This window comes from Danio rerio, chromosome 7, assembly GCF_052040795.2.
Source record: "Danio rerio strain M-AB ecotype USA chromosome 7, GRCz13ab, whole genome shotgun sequence".
In the NCBI taxonomy this organism is placed as follows: Eukaryota; Metazoa; Chordata; class Actinopteri; order Cypriniformes; family Danionidae; genus Danio; species Danio rerio.
In genome coordinates, this window is record NC_141027.1 from 59683303 (window position 1) to 59707500 (window position 24198).

The 24198-nt window shown below is 35.6% G+C and overlaps 1 protein-coding gene and 1 long non-coding RNA gene across 3 annotated transcripts in view; one reads left to right on the plus strand and one right to left on the minus strand.

The window, feature by feature from the left end:
• The first annotated feature begins 269 nt into the window (after window positions 1–269).
• sema4f (sema domain, immunoglobulin domain (Ig), transmembrane domain (TM) and short cytoplasmic domain, (semaphorin) 4F) overlaps window positions 270–24198 on the plus strand; it is a 138107-nt gene continuing 114178 nt past the window's right edge. For both annotated transcript variants that reach the window (XM_087261919.1, XM_087261920.1), the window contains exon 1: window positions 270–956. In XM_087261919.1, the coding sequence (XP_087118045.1) occupies window positions 869–956 (88 nt within the window). In that variant the 5' untranslated portion in view covers window positions 270–868. The remainder of the gene's footprint in view (window positions 957–24198) is intronic.
• The window catches only part of LOC147843220 (uncharacterized), an 18423-nt gene continuing 3358 nt past the window's right edge, over window positions 9134–24198 (minus strand). The window contains exons 2-3 of the long non-coding RNA XR_015496343.1: window positions 11179–13026; window positions 9134–9443 (exon numbers count right to left, since the gene is read on the minus strand). This is a non-coding gene — a long non-coding RNA (uncharacterized LOC147843220). The remainder of the gene's footprint in view (window positions 9444–11178; window positions 13027–24198) is intronic.

The window sequence follows — 24198 nt, forward strand, 5'->3', positions numbered from 1 at the left end:
GATTAGTTTGTTTTTTGCTACTTTAAATAATTTAATACCACTATTAAATACAAATTTGGATTAAATTGTACTGATAATTTTTTTTGATAAGCCTATCATTTGACACTAGACTGCTGTGAACATAAATATGTGTACTGATATGTAGACTGATTTTGTCTCAAAGTTAGAAACATTAATGGAATTTATTGTTACAAATGCAACATTCATTCCATTCCTCATTTGAGCAAGACGCTTTACCTGTTGTTGTGACGTAGAACACGGGGCGGGGCACACCAGGATTTGACTGGATTCTGGTTGCCTGATGGAGATTACTGAGACGGCAGGAAAACATTCGCGCTATTGCTTTTCTTTCTCTAAGTGGTACGTTTGGCGTTCTAGTGTATATCTTTGATAACCCTAAACTGGACCTTTTGCATATCGTTTAATCGGACGGGAATATAAAGTGGTCATACGGGACAATTGAATTTGTGTTCAGCCAGTGCACCGGCTTCAGGATTTGAACCACAGGGTACACGCGCTTCTTCAGCTTCAATCTTGCGAATGACTTGCACATTGGATTTAACTTCAGGAAAGTTTAACATCTTCTCGGAAGTACGTCGATATTGTATCTCCCACATTGTGCGATGTGTTGAATCGCACGGGTGAATATTTTCAAGAATTAAAAAACAACAACGTGGAGCTTTTAAATTTCTGTTCTCTGTGGATTACAAGAATATGCTGACATTAATTTAGTAAACACATTCATATGATCTTGCGTATCTTCACTGCGCTTAGTCAAATATACAACCTTTTTTTTTATGATGACCTGGAGCTGAGACTGGAAATAAAAGACTCGAACTAGCAGAAGAGCGGTTTGGGCTGGTGGAACATGAATTCAGTTACTGGTCTATTTGTTTTAAGTGTGTTGCTGTGTTCAACGTTCTCGTCCTGGAGCGCAACTGTCAACAGTAATGGAGGTGAGTTCGGCTCAGATTATTCAGATATAGGCCAATAGTTCCTAGAATTTCTTCTTTGTTTGATATGTTTCAAACTCAAATTAAATGCCCTGGTAAAATAATGTTTTTTTTTCTAATATAAACAGAAAAAGCAATTAAAGCGTTGTTTGAAAGTTTTGATTGTCATAGCTTTTTTAATAGTCCAATGCAACGACAGGAAATGTCCTTGAACGTAGTAGGAGGTTGGTGACAACCTGTGCGCTCACACTGTGAAGTTACATGGATAAAATAAACATCCAAGCGGTATACTTTTGTGACAGCTGTGTTAATGTCGTTTGTTGCTTATATATGTATATATTTGTTTAGCTTTAAGATTTGTAGCGACTGTGTTCTATTTACAATAGCTTACATTTCTGGGGCCAGTAGCGTATTTTCATGGGCAGTCTTGTTTACCTCCCCAACCTTGTTTTTCTCCCCAGGATGTGTTAATGTAAATGTTTGCTTGCTTGTTTACCTTTGTTCTTTTAAATACTTTCTCAGTGCAGTTTGCTTCTTATGCAGAAAGTGAGACCAGTGTATTTATATATGGGCCACCATGAAACAGCAGTTGACTGATTCATATTGCAAACTAGACAATGATTTGCTCTTTTCAAAAACATGCTGGTGCTGAAAAAATTGAAATACCACTGTGATAGTAGGTTAATGGAAAAGCAAACAGAAAACACTAAATCCCTCTTAAAGGAGGGACCGGGTATTTTACCCAAAACGGAAAATCCTGTCATTTGTCAGACTCAACCTACACTTGTAACTGGTGGAACGGTTCACAAAATCATTGGTTCGTTTCACTGTTCTGTGGTCATGGTTTTCGGTTTGATTTTGATATACATTTTAAAATAAAAATCCATATTGTATAATATAAGACCATGCATCAACATTGCCTCATAATCTACCATTCACAGATTTTTTTTGTGAAAAGTCTCTGGGTCATTTAATCTAAAAACTTGAAGAATGAGTTAACTCAATCCTTTTCACATTTTGATAAATTAAATCTGTGAGATACAGAAAGAGGGGAAATGTTAATTTTAACTGTTAGCCTTAAGCAAATAGTAGCTGAGGAAAAATATTAACTATGTCAAATATAAAAGAGTACGCATAAAGCTGTATATCTATCGCTAGTGCTATAGCTTATTGAGGTAAAGAAAAAAAGTATTGTTTGCAAATTCTGAACAGGAAAATCATATTAGCAGCTAATGACTATTAAAGTACACTATTTAATTGACTATTTACAGTCAATTAAATAGTGCTGGTGTTGTTTTAAAGTCATACTTGGAGGCGATTTCAGATCGAATATTCAAAGTAGCTGGGTAAACAGTAAGGGTAGTTACAATGAGCTAATGTGTGAATATAAAACCAACTTTACCTTAATCCACAGGTGTCAAACTCAGTTCCAAAAGGGCCGCAGCTCTGCACAGTTTAGTTCCAACCCTAATTAAACACACCTGATCAAACTAATTGAGTCCTTCAGGCTTGTTTGAAACCTACAGGTAAGTGTGTTGGAGCAGGGTTGGAACTAATCTGTGCTGGGCTTCGGCCCTCCAGGAATTGAGTTTGACACCCCTGCCTTAATCTATAACTTTAACACAGACTCATTTTTATAGGATTGCACCTTTGCCACTTACTTTCTCACTTAATTGCACCAATTATAATAGTCATAATGATTGTTATTATTGATGAATCAATGAATGAGTAAAATAAAATCAACTTATTTGTCTTTGAACCATTCAACATGTAGAACTTTAAACTCACTGTTCTTGTCGCTGGTTCGAGCCTCCACTGGGTCAGTTGGTGTTTCTGTGTGGAGTTTGCTTGTTCTCCTGGTGTTCGCATGGGTTCCTCCCTGTGCTCCGGTTTTCCCCACAGTCCAAAGACATGGGGTACAGGTGAATTGGGTAGGCTAAATTATCCGTAGTGTGTGTGTATGTTTTTGTGTGTGTGTATTTTTCCCAGAGATGGGTTGCGGCTGGAAGGGCATCCACTGCGTAAAAACATGCTGAATAAGTAAGCGGTTCATTCCGCTGTGGCGACCCCGGGTTAATAAAGGAACTAAGCCGACAAGAAAATGAATGAATGAATGAATTTGCTATATAAAGACTTGCAGGGTAAGGAAACAGTATAGGAGGAAGTTGTTGCAGTTCTTTGTTGCAGATGAAATGTTATAGTCATTTTTTTTTCTACGGTATATAGATAGACGTTTCAAGATAAATTTAGCACTTACCTAGAGCATAGCAACTACTAAAATGTTTACAATTGAATCAATACACTCTATGACATTTTTAATGAGACATTGAGATGTGTCAAGCACTTTATGAGCAGATTCTTGTTGACTTTTTCGTTATTATAAAAAGAGCCTAAAATGGACCTAAGAATAAAATGTTTTGAAATATAAAATGGAGTGCATGGGTGATACAGCAGTAAAAACATAAAGAAATGTTTAAGTAGACGGGTTTAACAAGGTGAATCTTGTGCCTTGTTTTCAGAAATTGTACTTCCACCTACACATGATCAAGACTTTAACATTCTTCTCACAGTTCACTCCTACGGAGTTATATGGGCTCCCATGCATCAGCAAAAAAAGACATTTTGTGCTGCATTTCTTACAAAGGGGCAATGCGTTTTCTTGTGTTAAATGTCAAATCTAACGTAAGCAGGCTCATGAGAGCAGTATTAATATTGTGGTATAACAGTTTTACTGTCCTAAGTTTGTAACAGAAGACTGGAGTTTTTGTATCCTTCGTTTTGTCAAATTCTTGACCTTTTGCTTAGATTGCCAATTCATAAAGCATTTTCTTTGACATAAGGTGCATGATTTGTCTGATTCTGTTTTCTGTTTTTGCAAGCATTGCAGGCTTTTTACTTCAGCAAGTTCACATAACAACTGTTTATCTGTTCCTTAGTGCTGTGTTTGGCGTTTTTAGGTGCAAAGATGCATTCTGTATAAATGTCTCCTAAATCCATGCATGCGTTGAGGATTTTGTAGTGAAAACAATGAAAATGTATGCACAACATTAAACTCCAACTGAATTCTTGTGTCCGCCATCAGCTCTGGGAAAAGTCATTGTAACGACACAGATCACAGTGCCCTATTCATGCCAGAGTACCGCAGGAAAAAAACAAAAACTGATTGACAGGTGGTCATTTGTTTGTAACTTTATTTATTTATGGTTTGGTTATGGGTAAAGCAAAGACCACATGGGTCAGGTAGTGAAAACGATAGGCTGCAATTAAATAATTTGTTATGAATTAATTGATATTTAACAACCACCCCCACCCCCCTGCCTATGACGACGATGGCATCGCCCATCGCGATGTTTCACATTAGACATCGTACGATGCCAAATTGTTCAACATCGCTTGACCCTATTTCATATAAGACATTACAGTAGGCTGTTTTACACATTGATCTGCAGTTATAATCAAATTCTGTTCAAAGAAAGGTTAGTAATAAACATTTACTTAATTTAAAGCAACTTTAAAGCATCTGTTTTGTGAAAAGTGCTTCTTATATGGTATGTGAACGACCTGTACAGCTTTACTGTAGACATTTCCTCGAGTGAGAATGGCATCGTCTGAAACTTTCTGTCGTACATCGGGCCCACCAAAAGGGTGGAAATGCAAGCCTGATAAAGGTGCCTCATACTGTACTGTACCACTCAGTGGAAACGGGCCATAAAAAAAGACTCTGTTGGGCCTTTTACACAGATCTTCCTACTAGCTATGGTATAATTTTAATGACAAATGTCGTGAGTGAAGTATTACAAGTCAAGATAGCATTCATGTAATACGAGCATGCAAATCTTATTGCTAGCATGCTGATTTCCTCATTCTGCTGCTGATTTACAAAACTTCTTGCACGCCCTCAAATATGCACTGCTCAAGCACAGATTTTCTTGTGCGCTTTTAAATAAATGCTGCTGAAGTGTGATTTAGTGCGTTTATGCAATAAGTATGTCTCCAACATTTATAATTGCTATGAACGTTTCCAATAGACCAACAGAGCGGCATTGATGTGTCCTGAAGTGAAATGGCTATAAACTCCAGAAAGATAAAGTCATTGTATGCAGAACCAAAGACCTTTATCTATAAAGTATAATTATGGAAACTGTGTTCATCTTAACTGAAAGCTGTCATGTTTGCTGGCCTTATACGCATCACACACATGTCAGTCAGTCAGCCAGCATGTCACTTTAAAGCAGGGGTGTTCAAAATCGGTCCTGGAGATCTATAAAAAAAAAAAAAACAGCCAAAAAAGTAATGTAGCAGTGGCAGGATGAATTTTGGTGTGACGCCCTGCCATGGAAGAATGAATGTAGCGGAAACCATGCATTACCATTTTGCATCAGTTCTTGCTTGATCTGGTAAGTAAACACAAGACATTGCTTGGCATTGCTGGAATCATATACTGTTTAAGATCCTGGACAGTTTGAATTAGAAATGTTTAATGGTCTGTGTTGATAGGTGGCAGTGGACCATTTAACACTGTTGTGGGGTTTACAATTAAAGTACACAAAAAACAGCAATGCTAATGCTTTTTAAAGAAATATAGAATGTCTCTTTAAAGGAACACTACACTTAAAAAAAAACAAAACACTCCACTTGTGTTGAACAATTTTTTGATGACTCCATTGAAAAGGTCTTCCAACATTCACTCGACAAAGATCGCAAGTGGTGTAGTGACAGCATTTGAGCATTTGTGTTGCCCAGTTGTCATTGCAAAACAGCTAGAAAAGACAACATCAAATTTTACTTTTGTCAATCATGTTGCTTCTTATATCTAGCTATTTAAAGCAGATATGTCAAAACACTGTCCTGGGGACATATTTCTCCAAAGCAAAGTTTTTGAAGTTGTTCCAGAGTAATAGCTGATTTAGGAAGACCAATGCCTTGCAATACTGTAGCTACTAGGTGTTTACTTTAAGCTTATGATTGCCACACCTGGAAATGTGATGGCCTGTTTCTGTGGTAGAGTGTGGCATATAAAGCACACACACTATGCTCCCTCTGGGGGAGGTGAGATGGTCCCTACTGTGGCAACCCTTGATAGAATAGCTGTGTAAAGACTGCTGCAGCCACAATAAAACTCACACTGCAGGGTGGTAGGAAACAGCTCTCTGTGTCTCATTAAATGTTTCATGCGCTTATTTTAATGACAGTCTATCTGTTTTTTTCAGCCCGGATCTGTGTGCTACAAATGTGTGCAATATGTTCCCATCTGTATGTCTTTGTATTGATAATTTAAAAAAATACAAAAAAACTAAAGCACTTTAAAAATGCTCACTCATGCTGCAATTTGTCTTGAGTAAAAATACAGTATACAGTAATGTCAGTACAGTCCTCCGTGTCTCTCAATAGAACACACTGCTCTTATTGGCCAGCGTGACTGACTCATGAATATATGATGGTAAGCCTGCATGAATGATAGAGGAGGTGCTTTGGGTCAGTCAGAGTGGACGTCTAAAGCTGCTGAGCTCTGCACTGATTGGAAAGTATTGATCTGAGTGAAATGATGACACAGTTCAAGGAATATTTGTGTATTGATCTGTTCTTACATGTTGTGTAGGTTTGGTGCCATCTTTGTCACATATACTATACATACATACATACATACATACATGCATACACAGTTGAGGGCCCTCCTGTAAAATGCTTATTCATTTTAAAATTATTACTGTAATATTTAATGAAGCAAATAAAATTTCACAGTATTTTTTCATGGGTATCGCGAAAAATACTAGACAAAGGGAAAAAAAATTTGTTAGTCATTAAAACTGAAATGTGTTGAAAAAACTCCATTAAACTCCATTAAACACCACTTGGATAATGAAATTTAACAGGAGGCTAATAATTTAATTATGTAAATTTTACTATTTGTATGTATGTGTAACCCCGTAGATCATTTATTTATTAGAGACATTAAAACTTTAAATACACTCTAAAGGAGGGACTACATAAGTCCACTTATGGCCCATTTCCAATGACTGGTATAGTACGGTACGGGTCAGTATGGGTCACTTTTATCAGGCTTGAGTTTCCACTGCCTAAAGGGTACCAAGGGTGTGGTGTATGACAGAAAGTTCCACTCGATGTCATTCTCCCTCAAGTTAATCTTGCTTAGGGATGCACTGGTAGCATTTTTTTTAGAATCGATCCGATCCCGATACCAAAATTCTGAGTATCGATCGAGACAGATCCGATCCCGATACTGTGCAGTTTTTTTTAAAATTATTTTTAAACCTAATACAGTTTCTATTGTTTTGGTGCTCAAATATGTTATGTTCTTTAGCATAATCTAACTAAAAACATGATGTCTGCTAAACTATAAGCATCATTGTTTGAGCATTCATTATGACATTGATTTTACTTAATAAATATGCCCTCACCTAAACTCGCCACAAGTGAGATGGAGAAACTGAAAGCATGTCTGAACAATTATTTTTTGTCTGAAAAATTATCTTTTTGAAATGAATTTTGTCTGGTATAATTTGTTGGTTATTTAAGTGTCATTTTGTTTGTAAATTATCTACAAAATAAACAAGAATATTTGAGGTGAAGTTCAGAACAGGTCTGTTAAATAAAATATTAGTGTAAATAAAATGACAGTGAAATTTTCATAGTTTCAGAGAAGCCTATATTAGGCTAAATAATTTTCTGGCTGTCAGCTTCACTTTTGTTAATTTAATCAACTACTTTGACCACAATGATCCAGGCTTTACAAACTATTATCGGAAGGAAGAGAGAACATAAACTCTTTTGGCCTTTTGGTATCTGCGGACACTTTCAAAAGAGCAGTACAAAGGGAAGAAATCAGTGCGTTGAGGATCTGTCCAATGTATTATTGAGCCTTTTCTAATTTAAACTTTCAGGTAGGCCTACTTTCTATGTGACGAGCAGGTAATAACCCTGTTGTGAATGTGATCTGCTGGTCTAACAGACACAGCGTAACATGATGTAGAAACAGCAATAAACTCCATGTTACGGGTCAAAATAAACCCAGTGCATTTCCCCACTGATTATAAAAACTAACAGGAACAAATAGTCTTGGGGAGTTTTTCGTGTTGAACTGAACATTAGGGCTGCTCGATTATGGGAAAAATCATAATCACGATTATTTTGGTCATAATTGTAATCACGATTGTTCAAAACGATTATCAGTTGAAGTCAAAATTATTCGCCCTTCTGTGAATTTATTTTTATATACAAATATTTCCCATATGATGTTTAACAGAGCAATATTTTACAGTATTTCCTATTATATTTTATTTTTCTGGAGAAAGGCTTATTTGTTTTATTTCAGTAAGAAAAAATCAGGTTTGAATATTTTGAAACCTATTATAATAGCTCAATATTATTAGCCCCCTTAAGCAATCTATATTTTGATTGTCTGCAGAAGAAACTACTGTTATATAATTAATTGCCTTGTTTACTGTAATTACGCCTTTAAATGTTAATTTAAGCTGAATGCTAGTATCTTGAAAAATATCTAGTAAAATATTATGTGCTGTCATCATAGCAAAAAGAAATCAATTATTAGAAATCAGATAGATATAAGAAATCAGTCATAAATCAGAAATCATAGATAAAAGAAATCAGTTATTAGAAATGAGTTATTAAATCCGTTGTTTAAACTGTGTTTTAAGCATCTTCACTGTAAGAAAAACTTTAACTACAAAAGTCCTTAAGTCAAGAACAGTGAGTGGATTTTGTCCTTATGTTGTTTGATTAATAATAAAAACAGCAGCAGTAATATTTGCACGCTGTCACTTTAAGAATAGTGCGGCTCTGATATGGTTTCTCTTTCTTGTGTCTATTGATTCTCAACTTGTTTGTTTATTACACAAATGAGGGTTAAAATGAATAATCACCAAACACCCCGCTCTGGCACAAATGTGCATGTATTTGACCATTAAAGCGCTCACATTCAGATGGCGTTAGATGCGTGTGTGCTCTGCTGTCCGAGGCTAAGTGCGGCGAGCGCGCTCAAACACACACACACACACACACACACACACACACACACACACACACACACACACACACACACACACACACACACACACACACACACACACACTACCTGTCCGAGGCTAAGCGCAGCGCACACACACACAACAGCACGTGCTCATTTGCGCTTTTAAAAATATTTGCATTTGTATCGGTTCCAGCTGGCCGATACCCGATCAAGTGAAAATATGCATTATCGAACCAATATCCGATCCAAGTATCGGGATCGGTGCATCCCTAATCTTGCTCAAAGTAAAGCTGTACGGGTCGTACACATGTCATATGAGAAGCACAAAACAGATGCATTATACTTGTGTATAATTGTTCATTACAAACTTTTCTATGACCATGATTTGATTATATGATTTGATATTGATTATAACTGCAGATCAGTGACAGTGCAAAATAGGCTACTGTAATGTCTGCTAATATATAAAATAAATAAATGCACTAGGCTTGGGCGGTATTCAAATTTTGATACCGTCAAACCGCCTCCCTATTTTACCCCGGTATCCGGTATTACCGGCATAATAAAAAAAATTATGACGTAAGGCTCAGACATTGTCACCAAACTGTTGGCTTGAGCCTAAACCATTCAGAAACTGAATACCTTCTATGCGACCTTAGGCTCGAGGTCAGAGAGAGAGAGAGAGAGAGAGAGCCAAGCGACGCACAGCACCTCTCTCTCTCTCTGTCTCCTTCTCTCTCTCTCTCACACATACACACACACACACACACACATCTCTCCCGCGATTTATTCAGAAATTTACTCCCACACCGTAAGAAATCTGGCCGGCTCCCGCGGAACAGCAGCAGGAATGCAGAGAGCTGTAATCGGGCCATAAAAATTATACCCGATAGGTCCCGAGTCCGACAGGTACATTTTGATTGACAGCTTTATAAAGCCCGAACCCGTTCACAGCCCGACATTAAAATGTGGTCATGCACACAGCTCTAATGCATTTTTTTTCAAGAATGAGTCATTTATATGTTTTAACATCATTTATTCGTAACAAACGTAGTCTATAGGCCACTTGGAAGTTGGAATAAAGAAATAAAATAAGTCCTCTGTAACATCGTAACATCTTAGCACTCTATAGGTCTAGGTACATGCACTTAGCCAACACACCAATTAAAAGAAATCTTGCTTAACAAATCAAATTAAAATAAACTCTAAATTATGACGGGTATTTTGGCAATAACGAAATTAAGATAAAGGCTCTGCAAGTTGTTTCTCCACTTCTCTTCACAATCTGGCATTAGGGCGGCGGTGAAGCTGAATATTAAAAAGAATAATGCCACCATTAGTCTGTATACTCTGTCTACATTATTATATGATTATATAGTTTAATAAATATTTATTTATAATTTAAAAACCCTTTACTCACCAAGATTAGGCTACGTGTGTTTGTGGAGGAACATTATTAAATCCACTGGCTTTAGCGCAGTCTCTCACTCATGGTGCGTCCAGCAGAACTGAACACCCTTTCCTGCGGCTACAGGTCGAGATGCAGAGTTCTGATCCGGCTGATTTTGCAAGTTTTGGGTAGGATTGTTTGTTCATCTACTACCAGTCAGGAACATCCATTTAATTTTCCATGACAGCAGTTTCAGTGTAGCGAGTGGAGAGGCCTCGTCATTTTACCTGTTAGCTTGCGGTTTTGGGCTCTACCGTAATACGCAGTGTATGAGCGACCGCGAAATACTTACGGCTGGAATAACCGCCCAACTGAGCTAGTGACTGGCTTGACCGCCGTAATAATTCGCCTTTTTTACTACTTCATCATCATTTGTTTCACCTTTGCAGGGATGGATTTTAATGCAGGGATTTGGATTTTTTCAGGTCTCGCCGGGTTCGGGCAAAGATCTTCAGCTCTAATGCAGACCTCTCGTTCATATTAACCACGTCTCCCTTCTGTTCAGTCGAAACTGACAAACTGCAGGACACTTTGAAGCGCGACTCGTCACGTCACCTCTCCCTCTCTCCCCCTCCCTCTCCCTCTTCTTTTCTCTCTCTCCTCCACACTGTCCCGTGATGACAATCACACATACGTTTTTGTAGGCATTAAATAAAGGATATTTAATATTTTATGACGGTATAACGGTATTGAAACTGACACCGTTGCTATTTTTAGATCCCGCGGTATACCATAATACCGTAATACCGCCCAAGCCTAAAATGCACACATACAGACCCTTACAGTCCCAATATGCTATCAATTACAGATAGGCCACAGTCAGAGCAAACCTCTCATGTGTCTTTAATCTTCACCAGCACTTGTAGCCTCTGTTAGAAAGTAATTCCATCATTCTGAGTTCAGAAGTCTAAAAGGCGATGATCATAGTTCAACATGGCAGTTTGTTTATGTTTAAGGTTGGTGAATGAATCATCCACTCCTTCGTGTTTTAAGGCTTCTTGTTTTTTCTAGCTAAAGCTCTTGTATTAGTCCATTCTGAAAGGATCAGGTGTCAGAAGCACTTTAATAATCCCGTGCACGTTATAATCATCAGCAATAAGTTTGTTATTTCAAATATAGACGTGCGGCAGGCTCTTTGAAGAAAGTGAAACCGCTCGCACTTTTAGACGAGCTCGTTAAACAAAAACAGGACACAGCAGATTTTGTTTTTCTTGGCTTTGTGGCTGTACATCAAGACAACGACAAGGTTTATTTGAGCTTGGGTCAACCATGGGTTGTTGGTATATGCATATAGTATTACAAAGTAATGTCTCGACTGTGTATTTAAAAATGCCAGCTTCTTTGTTTTCATTCTCCTGCTTGTGTAAGCGCAAGTGACGCTTCTCTGTAAACCAATAGCTTTCAGCGGTGAATATAGCTCCGCTTTTTGGTACCCTTTTGCCATGGTAGGTACCCTTTGCAAAGGGTGCCCAAAAAGTAGTATGTTACGGTTCGCTTTTAGTTACCTTTTGACTTTGGAAATGGTCATAAAAGCGCACTGTACCGTATCGTACCACTCAGTAGAAATGGGCCATTAGATCACCTGCTAAACATCTTAACAACCACATAATACTATCATCAATAACATTGTGTCATTGCAAGATCTTTGCTTCTGTTTTTCATCCTTCTTGTTTGGGGCAGAATGGTAGGTTTCTTGTGCACTCCAGGTTCTGCTCAAAGCATGACTATGTCAGCAAGGAAACCCATTCAAACCCTTAATGGCAGGATGCAGCCTTGTGAGAACAAAGGAAGACTGGAGTACTCTCTACACATATACAAAGACACACACACACACCAACTTGTGAAGGACCCTCTCTGTTTCAGTCAGAAAATGCCTGACCAATGGAAATCACTGATTGTACTGGATGGAAAGGTGGAGGATTTAAAACCCATGCCTTGTTAGGTCTCCCTTTTCTCTTTCATCCTTTTCTTTATTGCTGGCCTGTAATTGGCCACTGGAGGTTGTAATTAAAACAGGATGGCTTGTAAAATACTGAGGAAGGTTAAGTCAAATAGAGGTTTTGCCCAACTGGTCTTTTTGTGGGTTGCCTGTTTTTTTTTTGCTGATCTAGGATCAACCCCTCCAATGCTGAGATCTGATTTGAATGCAAAGAAAACCACCAAAGACTTGCTTGTCATGTGAAGAAGTGGATGTTGGGAAGTTCAGATGCTGTCTGAGCTTCTGTGTGGTGATTGTAATATACGTAGGATGTCGGTATATGGGGAAAAGATGTGAAATGATTTTTTTGCATATGCTTAGAATGGCTGCGCAACAAATGCTAGCCCCAACCCCCAACCTCCCTCTTACATCAAGCTAAAAGGCTGAAGCATCTCTTTCAAGCAAGCAGAAATAAATCTCAGACAAAGAAATTATTTTGATGCATGTCCCTCTGGAGAGATGCTTTCACAAATTGAAATGATTTGGAATTAAGCCAAGCAGGGCTGGGAAAGAGTGTTACAGGACTGTGCATGTGTTTGCTTCCTCTCACTTTGTGTGTGTGTGTGTGTGTGTGTGTGTGTGTGTGTGTGTGTGTAGGGTAATTCAAGTGTTGTGTTTTTGCAGTGTAAAAGGGGTTCTGAGTTGGGAATGATCGAGAGATCTATTGAAAGGGGATGAAACTCTAAAAGAGCGCACAGCCTTTGATCTCATACTCTGACGTTGCTGAGGAGAAAATATTAACCAGGCTGAAAGCTTTTTGATATGATGAGAGAGACTGGAGAAACAGAGCACAGAGGATTGTATTAAAGGTAGTCTGTTTAGTGAGTCAGCACCCTGAGATCATCCATTCCATTTTGTGAATCACACAAAACCTTTCAGAACATTTGACCCCAAAATTTAAAATAGAATTTGCCTCTGTTTAAATGTACTTTTTCTTTTACTGTTTTGTTTTAACTTATTTTCTATTTACAAAAGATTGATGAAAACAGAACTTTGTTGCATATTTGTCATTCATACCACCGTGGTAAGAATTGTTGTTATGCTGTGCAGGTGGTGGAGGGATTGTACCTAATAAAAGATCAAAATAATCATAATCCAGTTAGTTCTATTTTTGTTTTACATTATTGTTTTATTTTACAGGTTCATCTATTCCACTCTAGTACTACAACATATATACCTTTGCCCTCTTGCTTTAATTCTATTAAAAAATAGAATATAAAAAATATAAAATATAAAAAAATACATTTATTGCACAGCATGTTAGCTTGCATACTTTGCTTATGTTTATGATCCATTTAAGTCCATCCTAAAACACGGGTGGGCAATTAATTTTTCAAGAGGCAACATTAGACTCTGGGATTTTAGAGGGCCAGACCAATACAGTTAATTTGTAAAAAAAAAAAAAAATACATTCAATAAGCATTCATGAAAACTTAAGTTTAAAAATGGAACGATTTTATACAAAAAGTATTTTAAAGAGCCCTTTTTCATTGAAGGGAAACTTTTTCATTGTCTTATAATATTCATTTACTTTTATCTAATTATCCCAACAATTCCCAAATGATTCCTTCAGCGATTACTCTGTTCCCAAACCCCTCCTTAGTGTAGTGCTATTCTGCGCTGATTGGAACTAGGGTTGTAACGGTATGAATTTTTCACGGTATGATAATCGTCTAAAACAATACCACGGTTTGACGGTTTCGCGGTATACGGTATGTTACAAATGTTACAAAATAATAGAACAGTGAAGCAAATTTGACTTTTTCCAAATAATATATTTTCAGTTACTATAAACAACACCACTTACAATGAACAAATAAAAAAATAAGAAAATAATAAATAATGTGTCAAAGTCCAAATAAAGTCCAAATAAACATGGTGCAAATCCTCAGTAAAAAAATAGATATAAATATTTACTATACTATAAATAGTTACATAACGAAACTAGATTCAATATGGAACATCCTTAGGTTTTATGTGCCAGCATGTATATGGTTGTCTGTGGATATGGATTTGGATATGGTTGTCTGCAATGCAGACAAACAGCTGCATCTTCATTTGCGTCTTTTGAAAACAGCAAGAGAAGCAGTTCGTCTTTGCTGTGTCACTGTTTTGTCATGTTTCTGTGCTGCTGTGCATGCAAAAGTACTTAGTATGAGAATTATTTCATGCAAAACTTTTTTTTTTTTGCGTTTTATTTAGCCGCGCATAAATGTATGCCTTTCTCTCATTCCGTGTTGTTCAAAAAGCTTGGTCCACAAACAAAAGTGAAACCTATGCTTATTGGTTGTGATATAGCGAGTTTGAACCAATCTGGGCATGGAGGAGGGACAGTGCATCAATGTATCATGTCTGATTTGTCCGGAGACACAGTGACGAGCGTTTCTTTGTCAAATCAGCGTTGTCAAATGTTGATGACGTAACCGCACTGATTCCGGAGCCTCTGAAAGTCCGTGTTATGTAGCACAGGAAAGCTGGGATTCTCTTCTTTATGCCAATCTTTGAATTGTATGAATCGGATCAGCGGATCAAAAGTTATTAAACATTTAAGAGCAATACTTATTTTTAGCCGCGGGCGGCTGTCTCGGTCTTTAAGTGTTAAAACCGTTGATATGCAATTGTTCATGGTATGATAATCGTGCACGTTCAAATCGTGGTAAACCGTCATACCGGTATATTGTTACAACCCTAATTGGAACCAATGACCCAGACTACGTTCAGAGAAACGCTCACTCTATGAAGTAGCAAACAGTGTGAGAGCCTAATGGAGGAGTGTATTAAAGCAATGCAGTTAAACATCAACATTTTACTCTACTCTTAACCCGAACCCCAAGTAATAATGACACACATTCAGTAGTAATCCACAGAGTGGCAAAAGTTTTGCTATTTTGAAAATTTACCGCGCTTGAGGTGGCCAGCTGATGGTGGCCATAACAAAGGCAAACGGCAGAAGAGTGCAAGTTCCGAAATGCATTTAAATTGGTAAAGGAAGAAGCATGTGTCATGTTTTCAGCTTTTGGACACAATATGTGAATAGACCCATAAAGATTTAACCTAAGAGATACAATACAACCACTGATCTATAATAGATACGTGATTACAAGCCATGCGGGGCGATTACAACTTCTAACACACAATTAAACATATTTTGCAAACTACAAAAATGAGGAAACAATTTTCATTCATGTTCTGATGTTGAGGAAGAAGATACTGGTTCATTTGAACTGTAGCAGTTACTGACAAATTCCCTGATAAAGTCTGACAAAGTTCCATTCATAGTCTCTGCTGCTCCATTCATTAACAGCAAATGGCCGGCGAGTCCTGCGTTGCAGCGTAGGTTATTGTATTAATAATCAAAAAAATGACAGGAAAAAACACAGCACTAGGTTGGCTGTACTGTGGAACTGCAGTGAAAATTATCTTTACCCTATTATTCCAAGCAGCCGAATCTCCATCTGTCAGTGATCGTCATCTTCATGTCATGATCAGTTTAGGGATTTCCCCGCTCTCCGCTAGTATCTGAAGGGAAAGCGCGTTTACATTTGACCAGATTTGGAACTATATATTTGGTCATGTACCATATCAACGTTGACGCGATTAAGCAAAAGATCAGAACCCAACTCATTTGAGTCGACCATTTTGTTAAAGAATCAGTAGTTTTAAACACGGTGCACTTTCGGATTTAAACCTTAACGCAATGTTTTTATTCACTTAGGCCTGTGTTATACACTTAATAGAAGCTCATTTAAAAAAAAACCCATAATAGGGGCTCTTCAAAGTATTTTAAAAACCATCAGCACAATATCAACTTCATATAAATGCCACAGGGTTGTTTGTTTAAATGCTTCAAATTAGTTCATTTTCTTGATTGATTGATTGCAGGATTGATGGATTGATGGATTGATTGATTGATTGATTGATTGATTGATTGATTAATTGATTGATTGATTGAATCATTCATTTATTCATTTGTTCTATTTATCATGTTCAGTGAAACAATTCTAGCTAGTGTTGGGCTAAACAAGTAAACTCATGGTTTGCTTGCAGCACTCTGAAATGTTTTTTTTTTTTTTCTTTTTTAAACTCTTAATGACTGGAAAATGTAAGGCTGATATACTGCATGTGCATTCCTATTTTTGAACCCACGTGCTCCATTTAAAATAACGAAACCAAGCGTGTGAAAGACGCTATATGTGAAAGTCCCCTTTTGTTGACTCACAATATCAGACCTGGACATTGTAGGCAGTTCAGTTTAAATTAAATAAACTGTTGGCGTTTGAGTTAAAATTTAAATAAATACTTCGCAATGGCCGATCAGAAAATGCCCATTACAACTAATCTCTTTTTTTCTGTCTTTCATATTCTACAGAAATGCAGACATTTGTTTGATTATTTAATAAAGTTAAACAGGACTTAAAAGCAAAAAAGTTGCCCACTAATGTTCAGAATTAGGGTATCTTCCGTCTGTTTTCAAACAAAAAAAGTAAAATAACAAAAAGAGACATTTTTTTTTTATGCTCACAAAAACCGAAAAAAAAAAAAGATTTTGGCTTGATTTTGTTTTTTTTTAATTTAGGGTAAGAAAATGGATAGACGACTTCAAAATTCATTATACACATGTAGGTGGTGCTGAAACGCTCTTTTTACTCCTATTGGTCAACCAAATCTGAGCTTGTGACATCGCCCTCAAAATAAGAGCCCTCTGTGGACCAGCACCCAGCTTTAATTTGTTATTATTATTTAATTTTATGTATATAAACTAAGTTTACATATTCTGTCATTTGATCAGCTAGCAGGCTTACATTCATTTATTACATATTTGTCATTAAAATAAGTTCATAGTTCGCTGCCAAATGTCCTGCAGCTATGCACCTGATGCTGAGCAAAAATAGCCATTTCCCAGCAGAACCTGGTTTGGATGATTATTTCCAAGCAAGGCCTATATAATAATAATGGTGATAATATTAATGATAATAATGATGATAATAATAATACTGATGATAATAATAATAATAATACCAATCATAATAAATGCCTATAATTATAATTTGCTACCAATTGTCTTGCTGCTGTGCACTTGATGCTGAGCAAAGACAGCCATTTGCGAGCAGCACCTGTTTCCGAGCTACTGTAGGCCTAAATAATATATATATATATATATATATATATATATATATATATATATATATATATATATATATATATATATACAGTTGAAGTAAGAATTATTAGCCCCCCCCCCTGTATTTTTAGCGCCCCTGTTTATTTTTTTCCCTAATTTATGTTTTATGGAGGGAAGATGATTTCAGCACATTTCTAAGCATAATAGTTTTAAAAACGTATTTCTAATAACAGATTTATTTTGTCTTTGTCATGATGACAGTAAATAATATTTTACTTGATATTTTTCAAGACACTTCTATATAGCTTAAAGTGACATTTAAAGGCTTAACTAGGTTAATAAGGTGAACTAGGCAGGTTAGGGTAATTAGGCAAGTTATTGCATGATGATGGTTTGTTCTGTAGACTATCGAAGACAAAATTAGCTTAAAGGGGCTAATAATTTTGTCCCAAAAATGTTTTTTATAAAATTATACACTGTAAAAAATCTTACGTGCTATTTACAAAAAACAATAGTGGTAACACTATTGCACGTATTATTTTTAAGTAAATTATTAACTTGATTTTTTTTAAGCAAAAACCACTTGAATGAATCATGTGAAAATTACAAAATTTTTTGAGTGATAGATAAAGATTTTAATATTATTAGCAAAATATGCTTTTATAATTTAAGCAAATCCACCACCATTCACTCATATCTATTTTTTTTTAACAAAAACCACTTGAATGAATCATGTGAAAATTACTAGTTTTTTTGAGTGATAGATGTTGAATTTAATATTATTAGCGGAATCCGCTTTTATAATATATGCAAATAAATCACCATTTACTCAAATTTATTAATGAAATTTAATCATTCATAAAATGTAAAATATATAATGTACAATGAAATACATACACAATACATTTTTGCCAAATATCATTTTATTACACGTTCCACCGATTAAAAAAAAAAATGGTAAAATATGTTAAACAAATCTATATAAAGTTTACATCAATGTTAATATCTGATAAAAATTCCTTTATCCATGCCATAAAAAAAAATGTTCTGTCAACTTTCTTTTGTAGGAATATTCACATTTTAGACAAAATCTGACAGAATGTGTGTATTGCATAACATATAAAACCAGTATAAAAGTTGCATCTCAAATATTAGCAACACAATCAATCAATCAATGCAGTGAAATTTCCCCAAAAGGTTGTAGCAGTGAATTTGTGTCAGAAATATATGTTTCTTTGTAAGTGATTTTAATTTGGGGAATATTTGTGTAAATCCAGTTCAGCAATTCTAGATTTTCTAAGCTAGCCATGAGTCATGACTCACTCATCCTCCAAGACAAGGCAGAAGTCCTCATGGTTGGTCATTCCTCTGGCAGACAGCAATTCTCTGTGCAATCCCACACTGTAAAATAGACATCTAGTTTATTATGAAATTATGCAGTTGTACATTTCAAATGTTTAAGGTTTACTAAAACACATTAAGGAAATATATTAAGGAAACAAATCTTTTCTTTGTATCTCTGTGAACAGTAATTCTTCAAAATGTTTGAGTAGACCTTGCTGACTGACACAAGTGCACAAGTATTTTGACTTATAACGGACAGGGTCTTTTTAAAATGTATACTAGTGTACAAAGATATAAATTCATAAAAACAAACCATGTTTATACAAGGAATAGTGCATTCAACAATGTAGTGCTTGAGCTATATTTTTGTTTTTTGTAAACATGCAAAAATATAAAATGCAGTTTTCTGAAGACCATTAATATCTAAAAACGTTTGAGACACTTACATTGGACTCATGGATGAGATCTTCCTCTTATTCATAGAGATAGACCAGCAACAGAGGACGACATCTCTCATCTCCTCCTTGATTTAATGTGAGGTCTGATGCAAAAAAAAGTGCAGAAATTTGTAATATTGCATAATAATAATAATATTAATAATAATAAACAAATAACATTATTAAAATCCCTGCTGTTTGGCACCCATTCTCTTTATCAAATGTGCCCGAATAAACCGCTCCTCATCAGTGGGAAAATACTGTGAACATTTTCTTCATTTATCTGAAAAATTAAGCAAACACATGTTAGTATTTATATACAGTATTATATATAAACACAGTTCATTACATTACATCATCAAAGCTGTAAAAGGAAAACCCCATGAATAGCTATAGCTAACTTAGCTTAGCTTAGACTTACCACTTAACAAGCTCACTGTTGTTCGTCCACACTGCTTAACTGTTGCCTGATCATTGCTGTTAAATTTTACAATAAAAATAGTTTGTTCAATTTCATTATATAATTCAGAATGAACATTAAAGCAAATCAATTTCAAATAGGAATGGGTGGTTAAAAATACCTGTGTATCCCTTTACACATCAAATGGCAAAAACTAAGCTCCTGAATAAGCTTGAACAGCATGTGTCTTTCTTGAAAGAGCTTAGGCTATTTAAGACAAAAAAATGATAAACTGTTAATGCTTATCTCTTAACATGCTCGCTGTAAATCTGCTCCTTCAAAATGTCGTCTGATCACTGCCGTTGTTGAGATTCAAATGCAAACATCTCAATTAAATCCACAAAATTGAGTACATTTTTTTTAAATAAAGGTGAAGCCATCTTTCCTCAATTTTATTAGCTTAATTGGTTTCTCAAAGTAAGCCTAATAATTGCACTGGTTTGCTTAAAAAAATAAGTGAAATTTAAATATTAGTTATATTAGCGACATCCTCTCAATATTTTATAATAAATCCAGAATATCGATTTTTTTAAAGAAAATATGCACATTATTTTTAATGACCACATCAATTTTTTTAATGAAAATTACAAGCCTCAAGATTCATTTTTTACAGTGTATTTAAAAAAAATTAATTTTATTCTAGATGAAATAAAACAAATAAGACTTTCTCCAAAAGAAAAATATTATCAGACATACTGTAAAAATTTCATTGCTCTGTTAAACATCATTTGGGAAATATTTAAAAAAGAAAATCAAAATCAAAAGGGGGCTAATAATTCTGACTTCAACTCTATCTATCTATCTATCTATCTATCTATCTATCTATCTATCTATCTATCTATCTATCTATCTATCTATCTATCTATCTATCTATCTATCTATCTATCTATCTATCTATCTATCTATCTATATATATATATATATATATATATATATATATATATATATGTATATGTGTATATATATGTATATGTGTATATATATGTATATAAATAAAATTTATAGGCCTTGCCCTCGGCAGGCTATGTGGAATATTTTAAATAAGTGGGTTTAAATAAAATCCAAAAGGATCGGTGGCTGTGCACAAGCCTCATCTCCAGGTTGCCAACTCATTTAAGAACCGAACTAAAAGAAGTTTAAGAACAATAAGCCTTTACAATTCGGTCAGCCGCAATTCTTATTTCTTATGCGTTTTCTCACAAAACAAGACTTTCTATACATTCTAACACACTGGATTAATAAACAGATTTTCAAAGGAACTAATTAAACACATACGCAAATTTCATAATAAATAATGTCTTGTAGTTCAGACTAACAGATAAGCTGGCTCTCTGTGCGCTGCACTGTAAACTTGACATTTCCTAATTCTGCCTAAATTGTAGAAAATCTTTGAAATGGCAGGACTTCATTCAAGGCTTTTTCATTTGGAGAATTACAGTAATTAATAGCTTAGTCCTTATTAATGATCAGTTTATAAAATACATCATTTACAGATTTACTGAAGAATTAGATGAATGTGAAATAACTTTATACTATATAGCTTTACAGCATGTGCGTCAAAGATGTAGTCATTGATGTAAGCCTGCTAACTGATCAAATGACAGAATATGTAAACTTTGTTTATATATAAAATTAAATAATAATATCTAAAAGCCTAGGTGCTGGTCCACAGAGGGCTCTTATTTTGAGAGCGACGTCACAAACTCAGATTTGGTTGACCAATCAGATGAGCACCGTCTACATGGGTATAATCAATTTTGAAGTCATTTATCTATATTCCTACCCTAAATTAAAAAGACGAAAATCGAGCCAAAATCTCTTTTTTTTCCGTTTTTTTGGGAGCTGTTTTCTTCATTTTCCTTTTTTAGTTTGAAAACAGGTATGGATTGGATGGAAGATATGCTGAGCAAATGTGCCAGGTTTAAACATTGTAAAGCTCAAGACTGGGAGGGATGTACAAACTCCTCTGAACATGCTTGTGAAGAAGATGCACATGAACAAAAGGTGTAAAGCACAAACAAATTAAAGACGTACAACAGAAAGTTAACAATATTGAAATAATATTTTTTTCTGTTACAACATTGTCAAAAATCGTTTGGATCTTTTAAATCTAAATTATTAGCCCTCCTGGTATATTGTAATTCTTTTAAATCATTTTCCCATGCTGTTTAATACAGAGAACACTTTAATGACTAATTTCTAATAACTAATTTATTTAGTCTTTGCTATGATGGCAGTATTATTGTCACAGGAGAACTCATCAATTTGCCCTCAACTGTATACGGTTTAGGACCGAAGTTGTTTGTAATGCCTTGTTTTTGTTTAAAATGTTCAGCTTCAATGTGGCAGTGGACAAATGCAGCTTTGTTTTGCATTATACTCTCTCATTATTATTAATGTTCAGAGGTACCAGGCAACCATGCCTGACAACAGTCAGCTGAGATTTGTTCTGTGCTTGTTTGTTTGTGTTATAAATACAGCCTCTGAAAAATAGCTCTGCTTGTTTTTTATTAGGTTACATACAATTCATGTTTGAGAAGGAGAAAATGAGCATTAAGTTAGTTTTAAGTTTTTAAAGAACATTTAAATAGAAGAAAACATTGATTGGTCTTAATAGTGAATCATGGAATGTAGATTTTAGTGTGTTTTATCAAGCAGTGGTTTTTATATGTTTTTTTTTGTATTTTGTTATTCTAAATAAGATCATGCATCACATTTTTGCTAAGTTCAACAAAATATAAATGCAACACTTGCTTAAACTCAAATATATATATATATAAAAAAGTTATATTTCTTTCAAATGCAGTTCACGCAAAATCTGTGATCTCCATTGCTGAGATAATTGCTAATAAGTCAGCATGATTGTTGTACAGGTGTTCCTAAAGGGCTGGTTGCACCTTGTCACTTCATGTGTTTTTTCTCATTGGATGGCTGATCTTGAAAAGGTCAGGTGTAAATGCCCTCTAAAATGAGCAAAAAGCTGATTACTGAAACCACTTAAGGAGGTGGTCTCAGACGTATTCTGGACAAAACTGGACAGATCTAAATGCATCTGGTTTTTAAAACCACATAACCTTGTGAGAGCATGTTTATGGGCCATACATTAGAGCGGCAATACAACACTCAATTAAGTTTTGAACTACAAAACCTTCTGTAGCCTACATATAAAATTATTCAAATGCCAAATAATATGTATAGTTTACGTCTCAGTAAAAAAAGTTATTAAAATAAATAGTATTGTATCTGATGTTGGTACATTGGTTGCATCAAAATCTTGTCCGCACATTACTCCCGGTTAACTAAAAATCCATGCATACATCCATACACACTCACACACATACACTACGGACAATTTTTTAGCTTTCCCAATTCACCTATACCCAATGTCTTTGGATTTATGAGGGGAAACCGGAGCACCCAGAGGAAACCCATGTGAACACGGGGAGAACATGCAAACTCCATACAGATATGCCAATTGACCCAGTCGAGGCTCCAATAAGCGACCTTGCTGTGGGGCGATCGTGCTATCCACTGTGCCACTGTGACACCCTCTTAGGGTTGGGCAATGTTGACCAATTTGGCATCATACATTGTCTAATGTGAAACATCGCGATGGTCGATGGCATCGTCATCATAGGCAGAGGTGAATCAATTATTTATGAATAATTAATTAATACTTAACAAATTAATTATTTGTAGCCTACCATTTTTACTACTTGACCCGCATGGTCTTTGTCCAAATCATAAATAAATATATGTTGTACACAAATTACCACCTGCCAATAACTTTTTCCGCGGGAGGTTGGTCTGTAAAAAAAGTGCACAACCAATAGTATCTGAGGTTTTCACTAAAATGATTAAGTACAAGTGTGAAAGTGAAAGACTGAAGCAGTGTACTGATGCTGTGACTCCTAATAGATTCAAAAGACCAAAGAGCAGTTAGATAGAGACAAGATTAAGATAATTAAATATCACGTTTAACAACTATAGTGAAACGCCATCAGCGGTGCATCCTTGATAAACTGTCTGACATGCACTTCTCTCTGGAGCTCAGACGAGTGTGTGTGTGGCAGTGTGTGTGGTCACGTGATGTTTGTTTTTAATGGACCGAGGGCTGTGCAGAAATGGTAGGTAAAACACGGTGTGGATGTATATCATTTTCGTTCTAAAATGGCATTTTAAAACTAAGACGTATTAGTGTAAACAAGGCCTAAGTGTGTATTTTTCGTGAGGGGCGGAGGATCGGCGATGCTGGCTCAGCATCGTGTATTCTACTGGCCATCGGCGATGGACGATGGTATCATTTATCGGCCCTATCCTACACCCCTAAATATAATATTATATAATAAATTGATTGAATATATGTAATGTAAACACAACCTCAACAAATATCATGAGAAAATATTACTGCCAAGTTTCACAACTAACCCTGGACTTCTTTTTTTT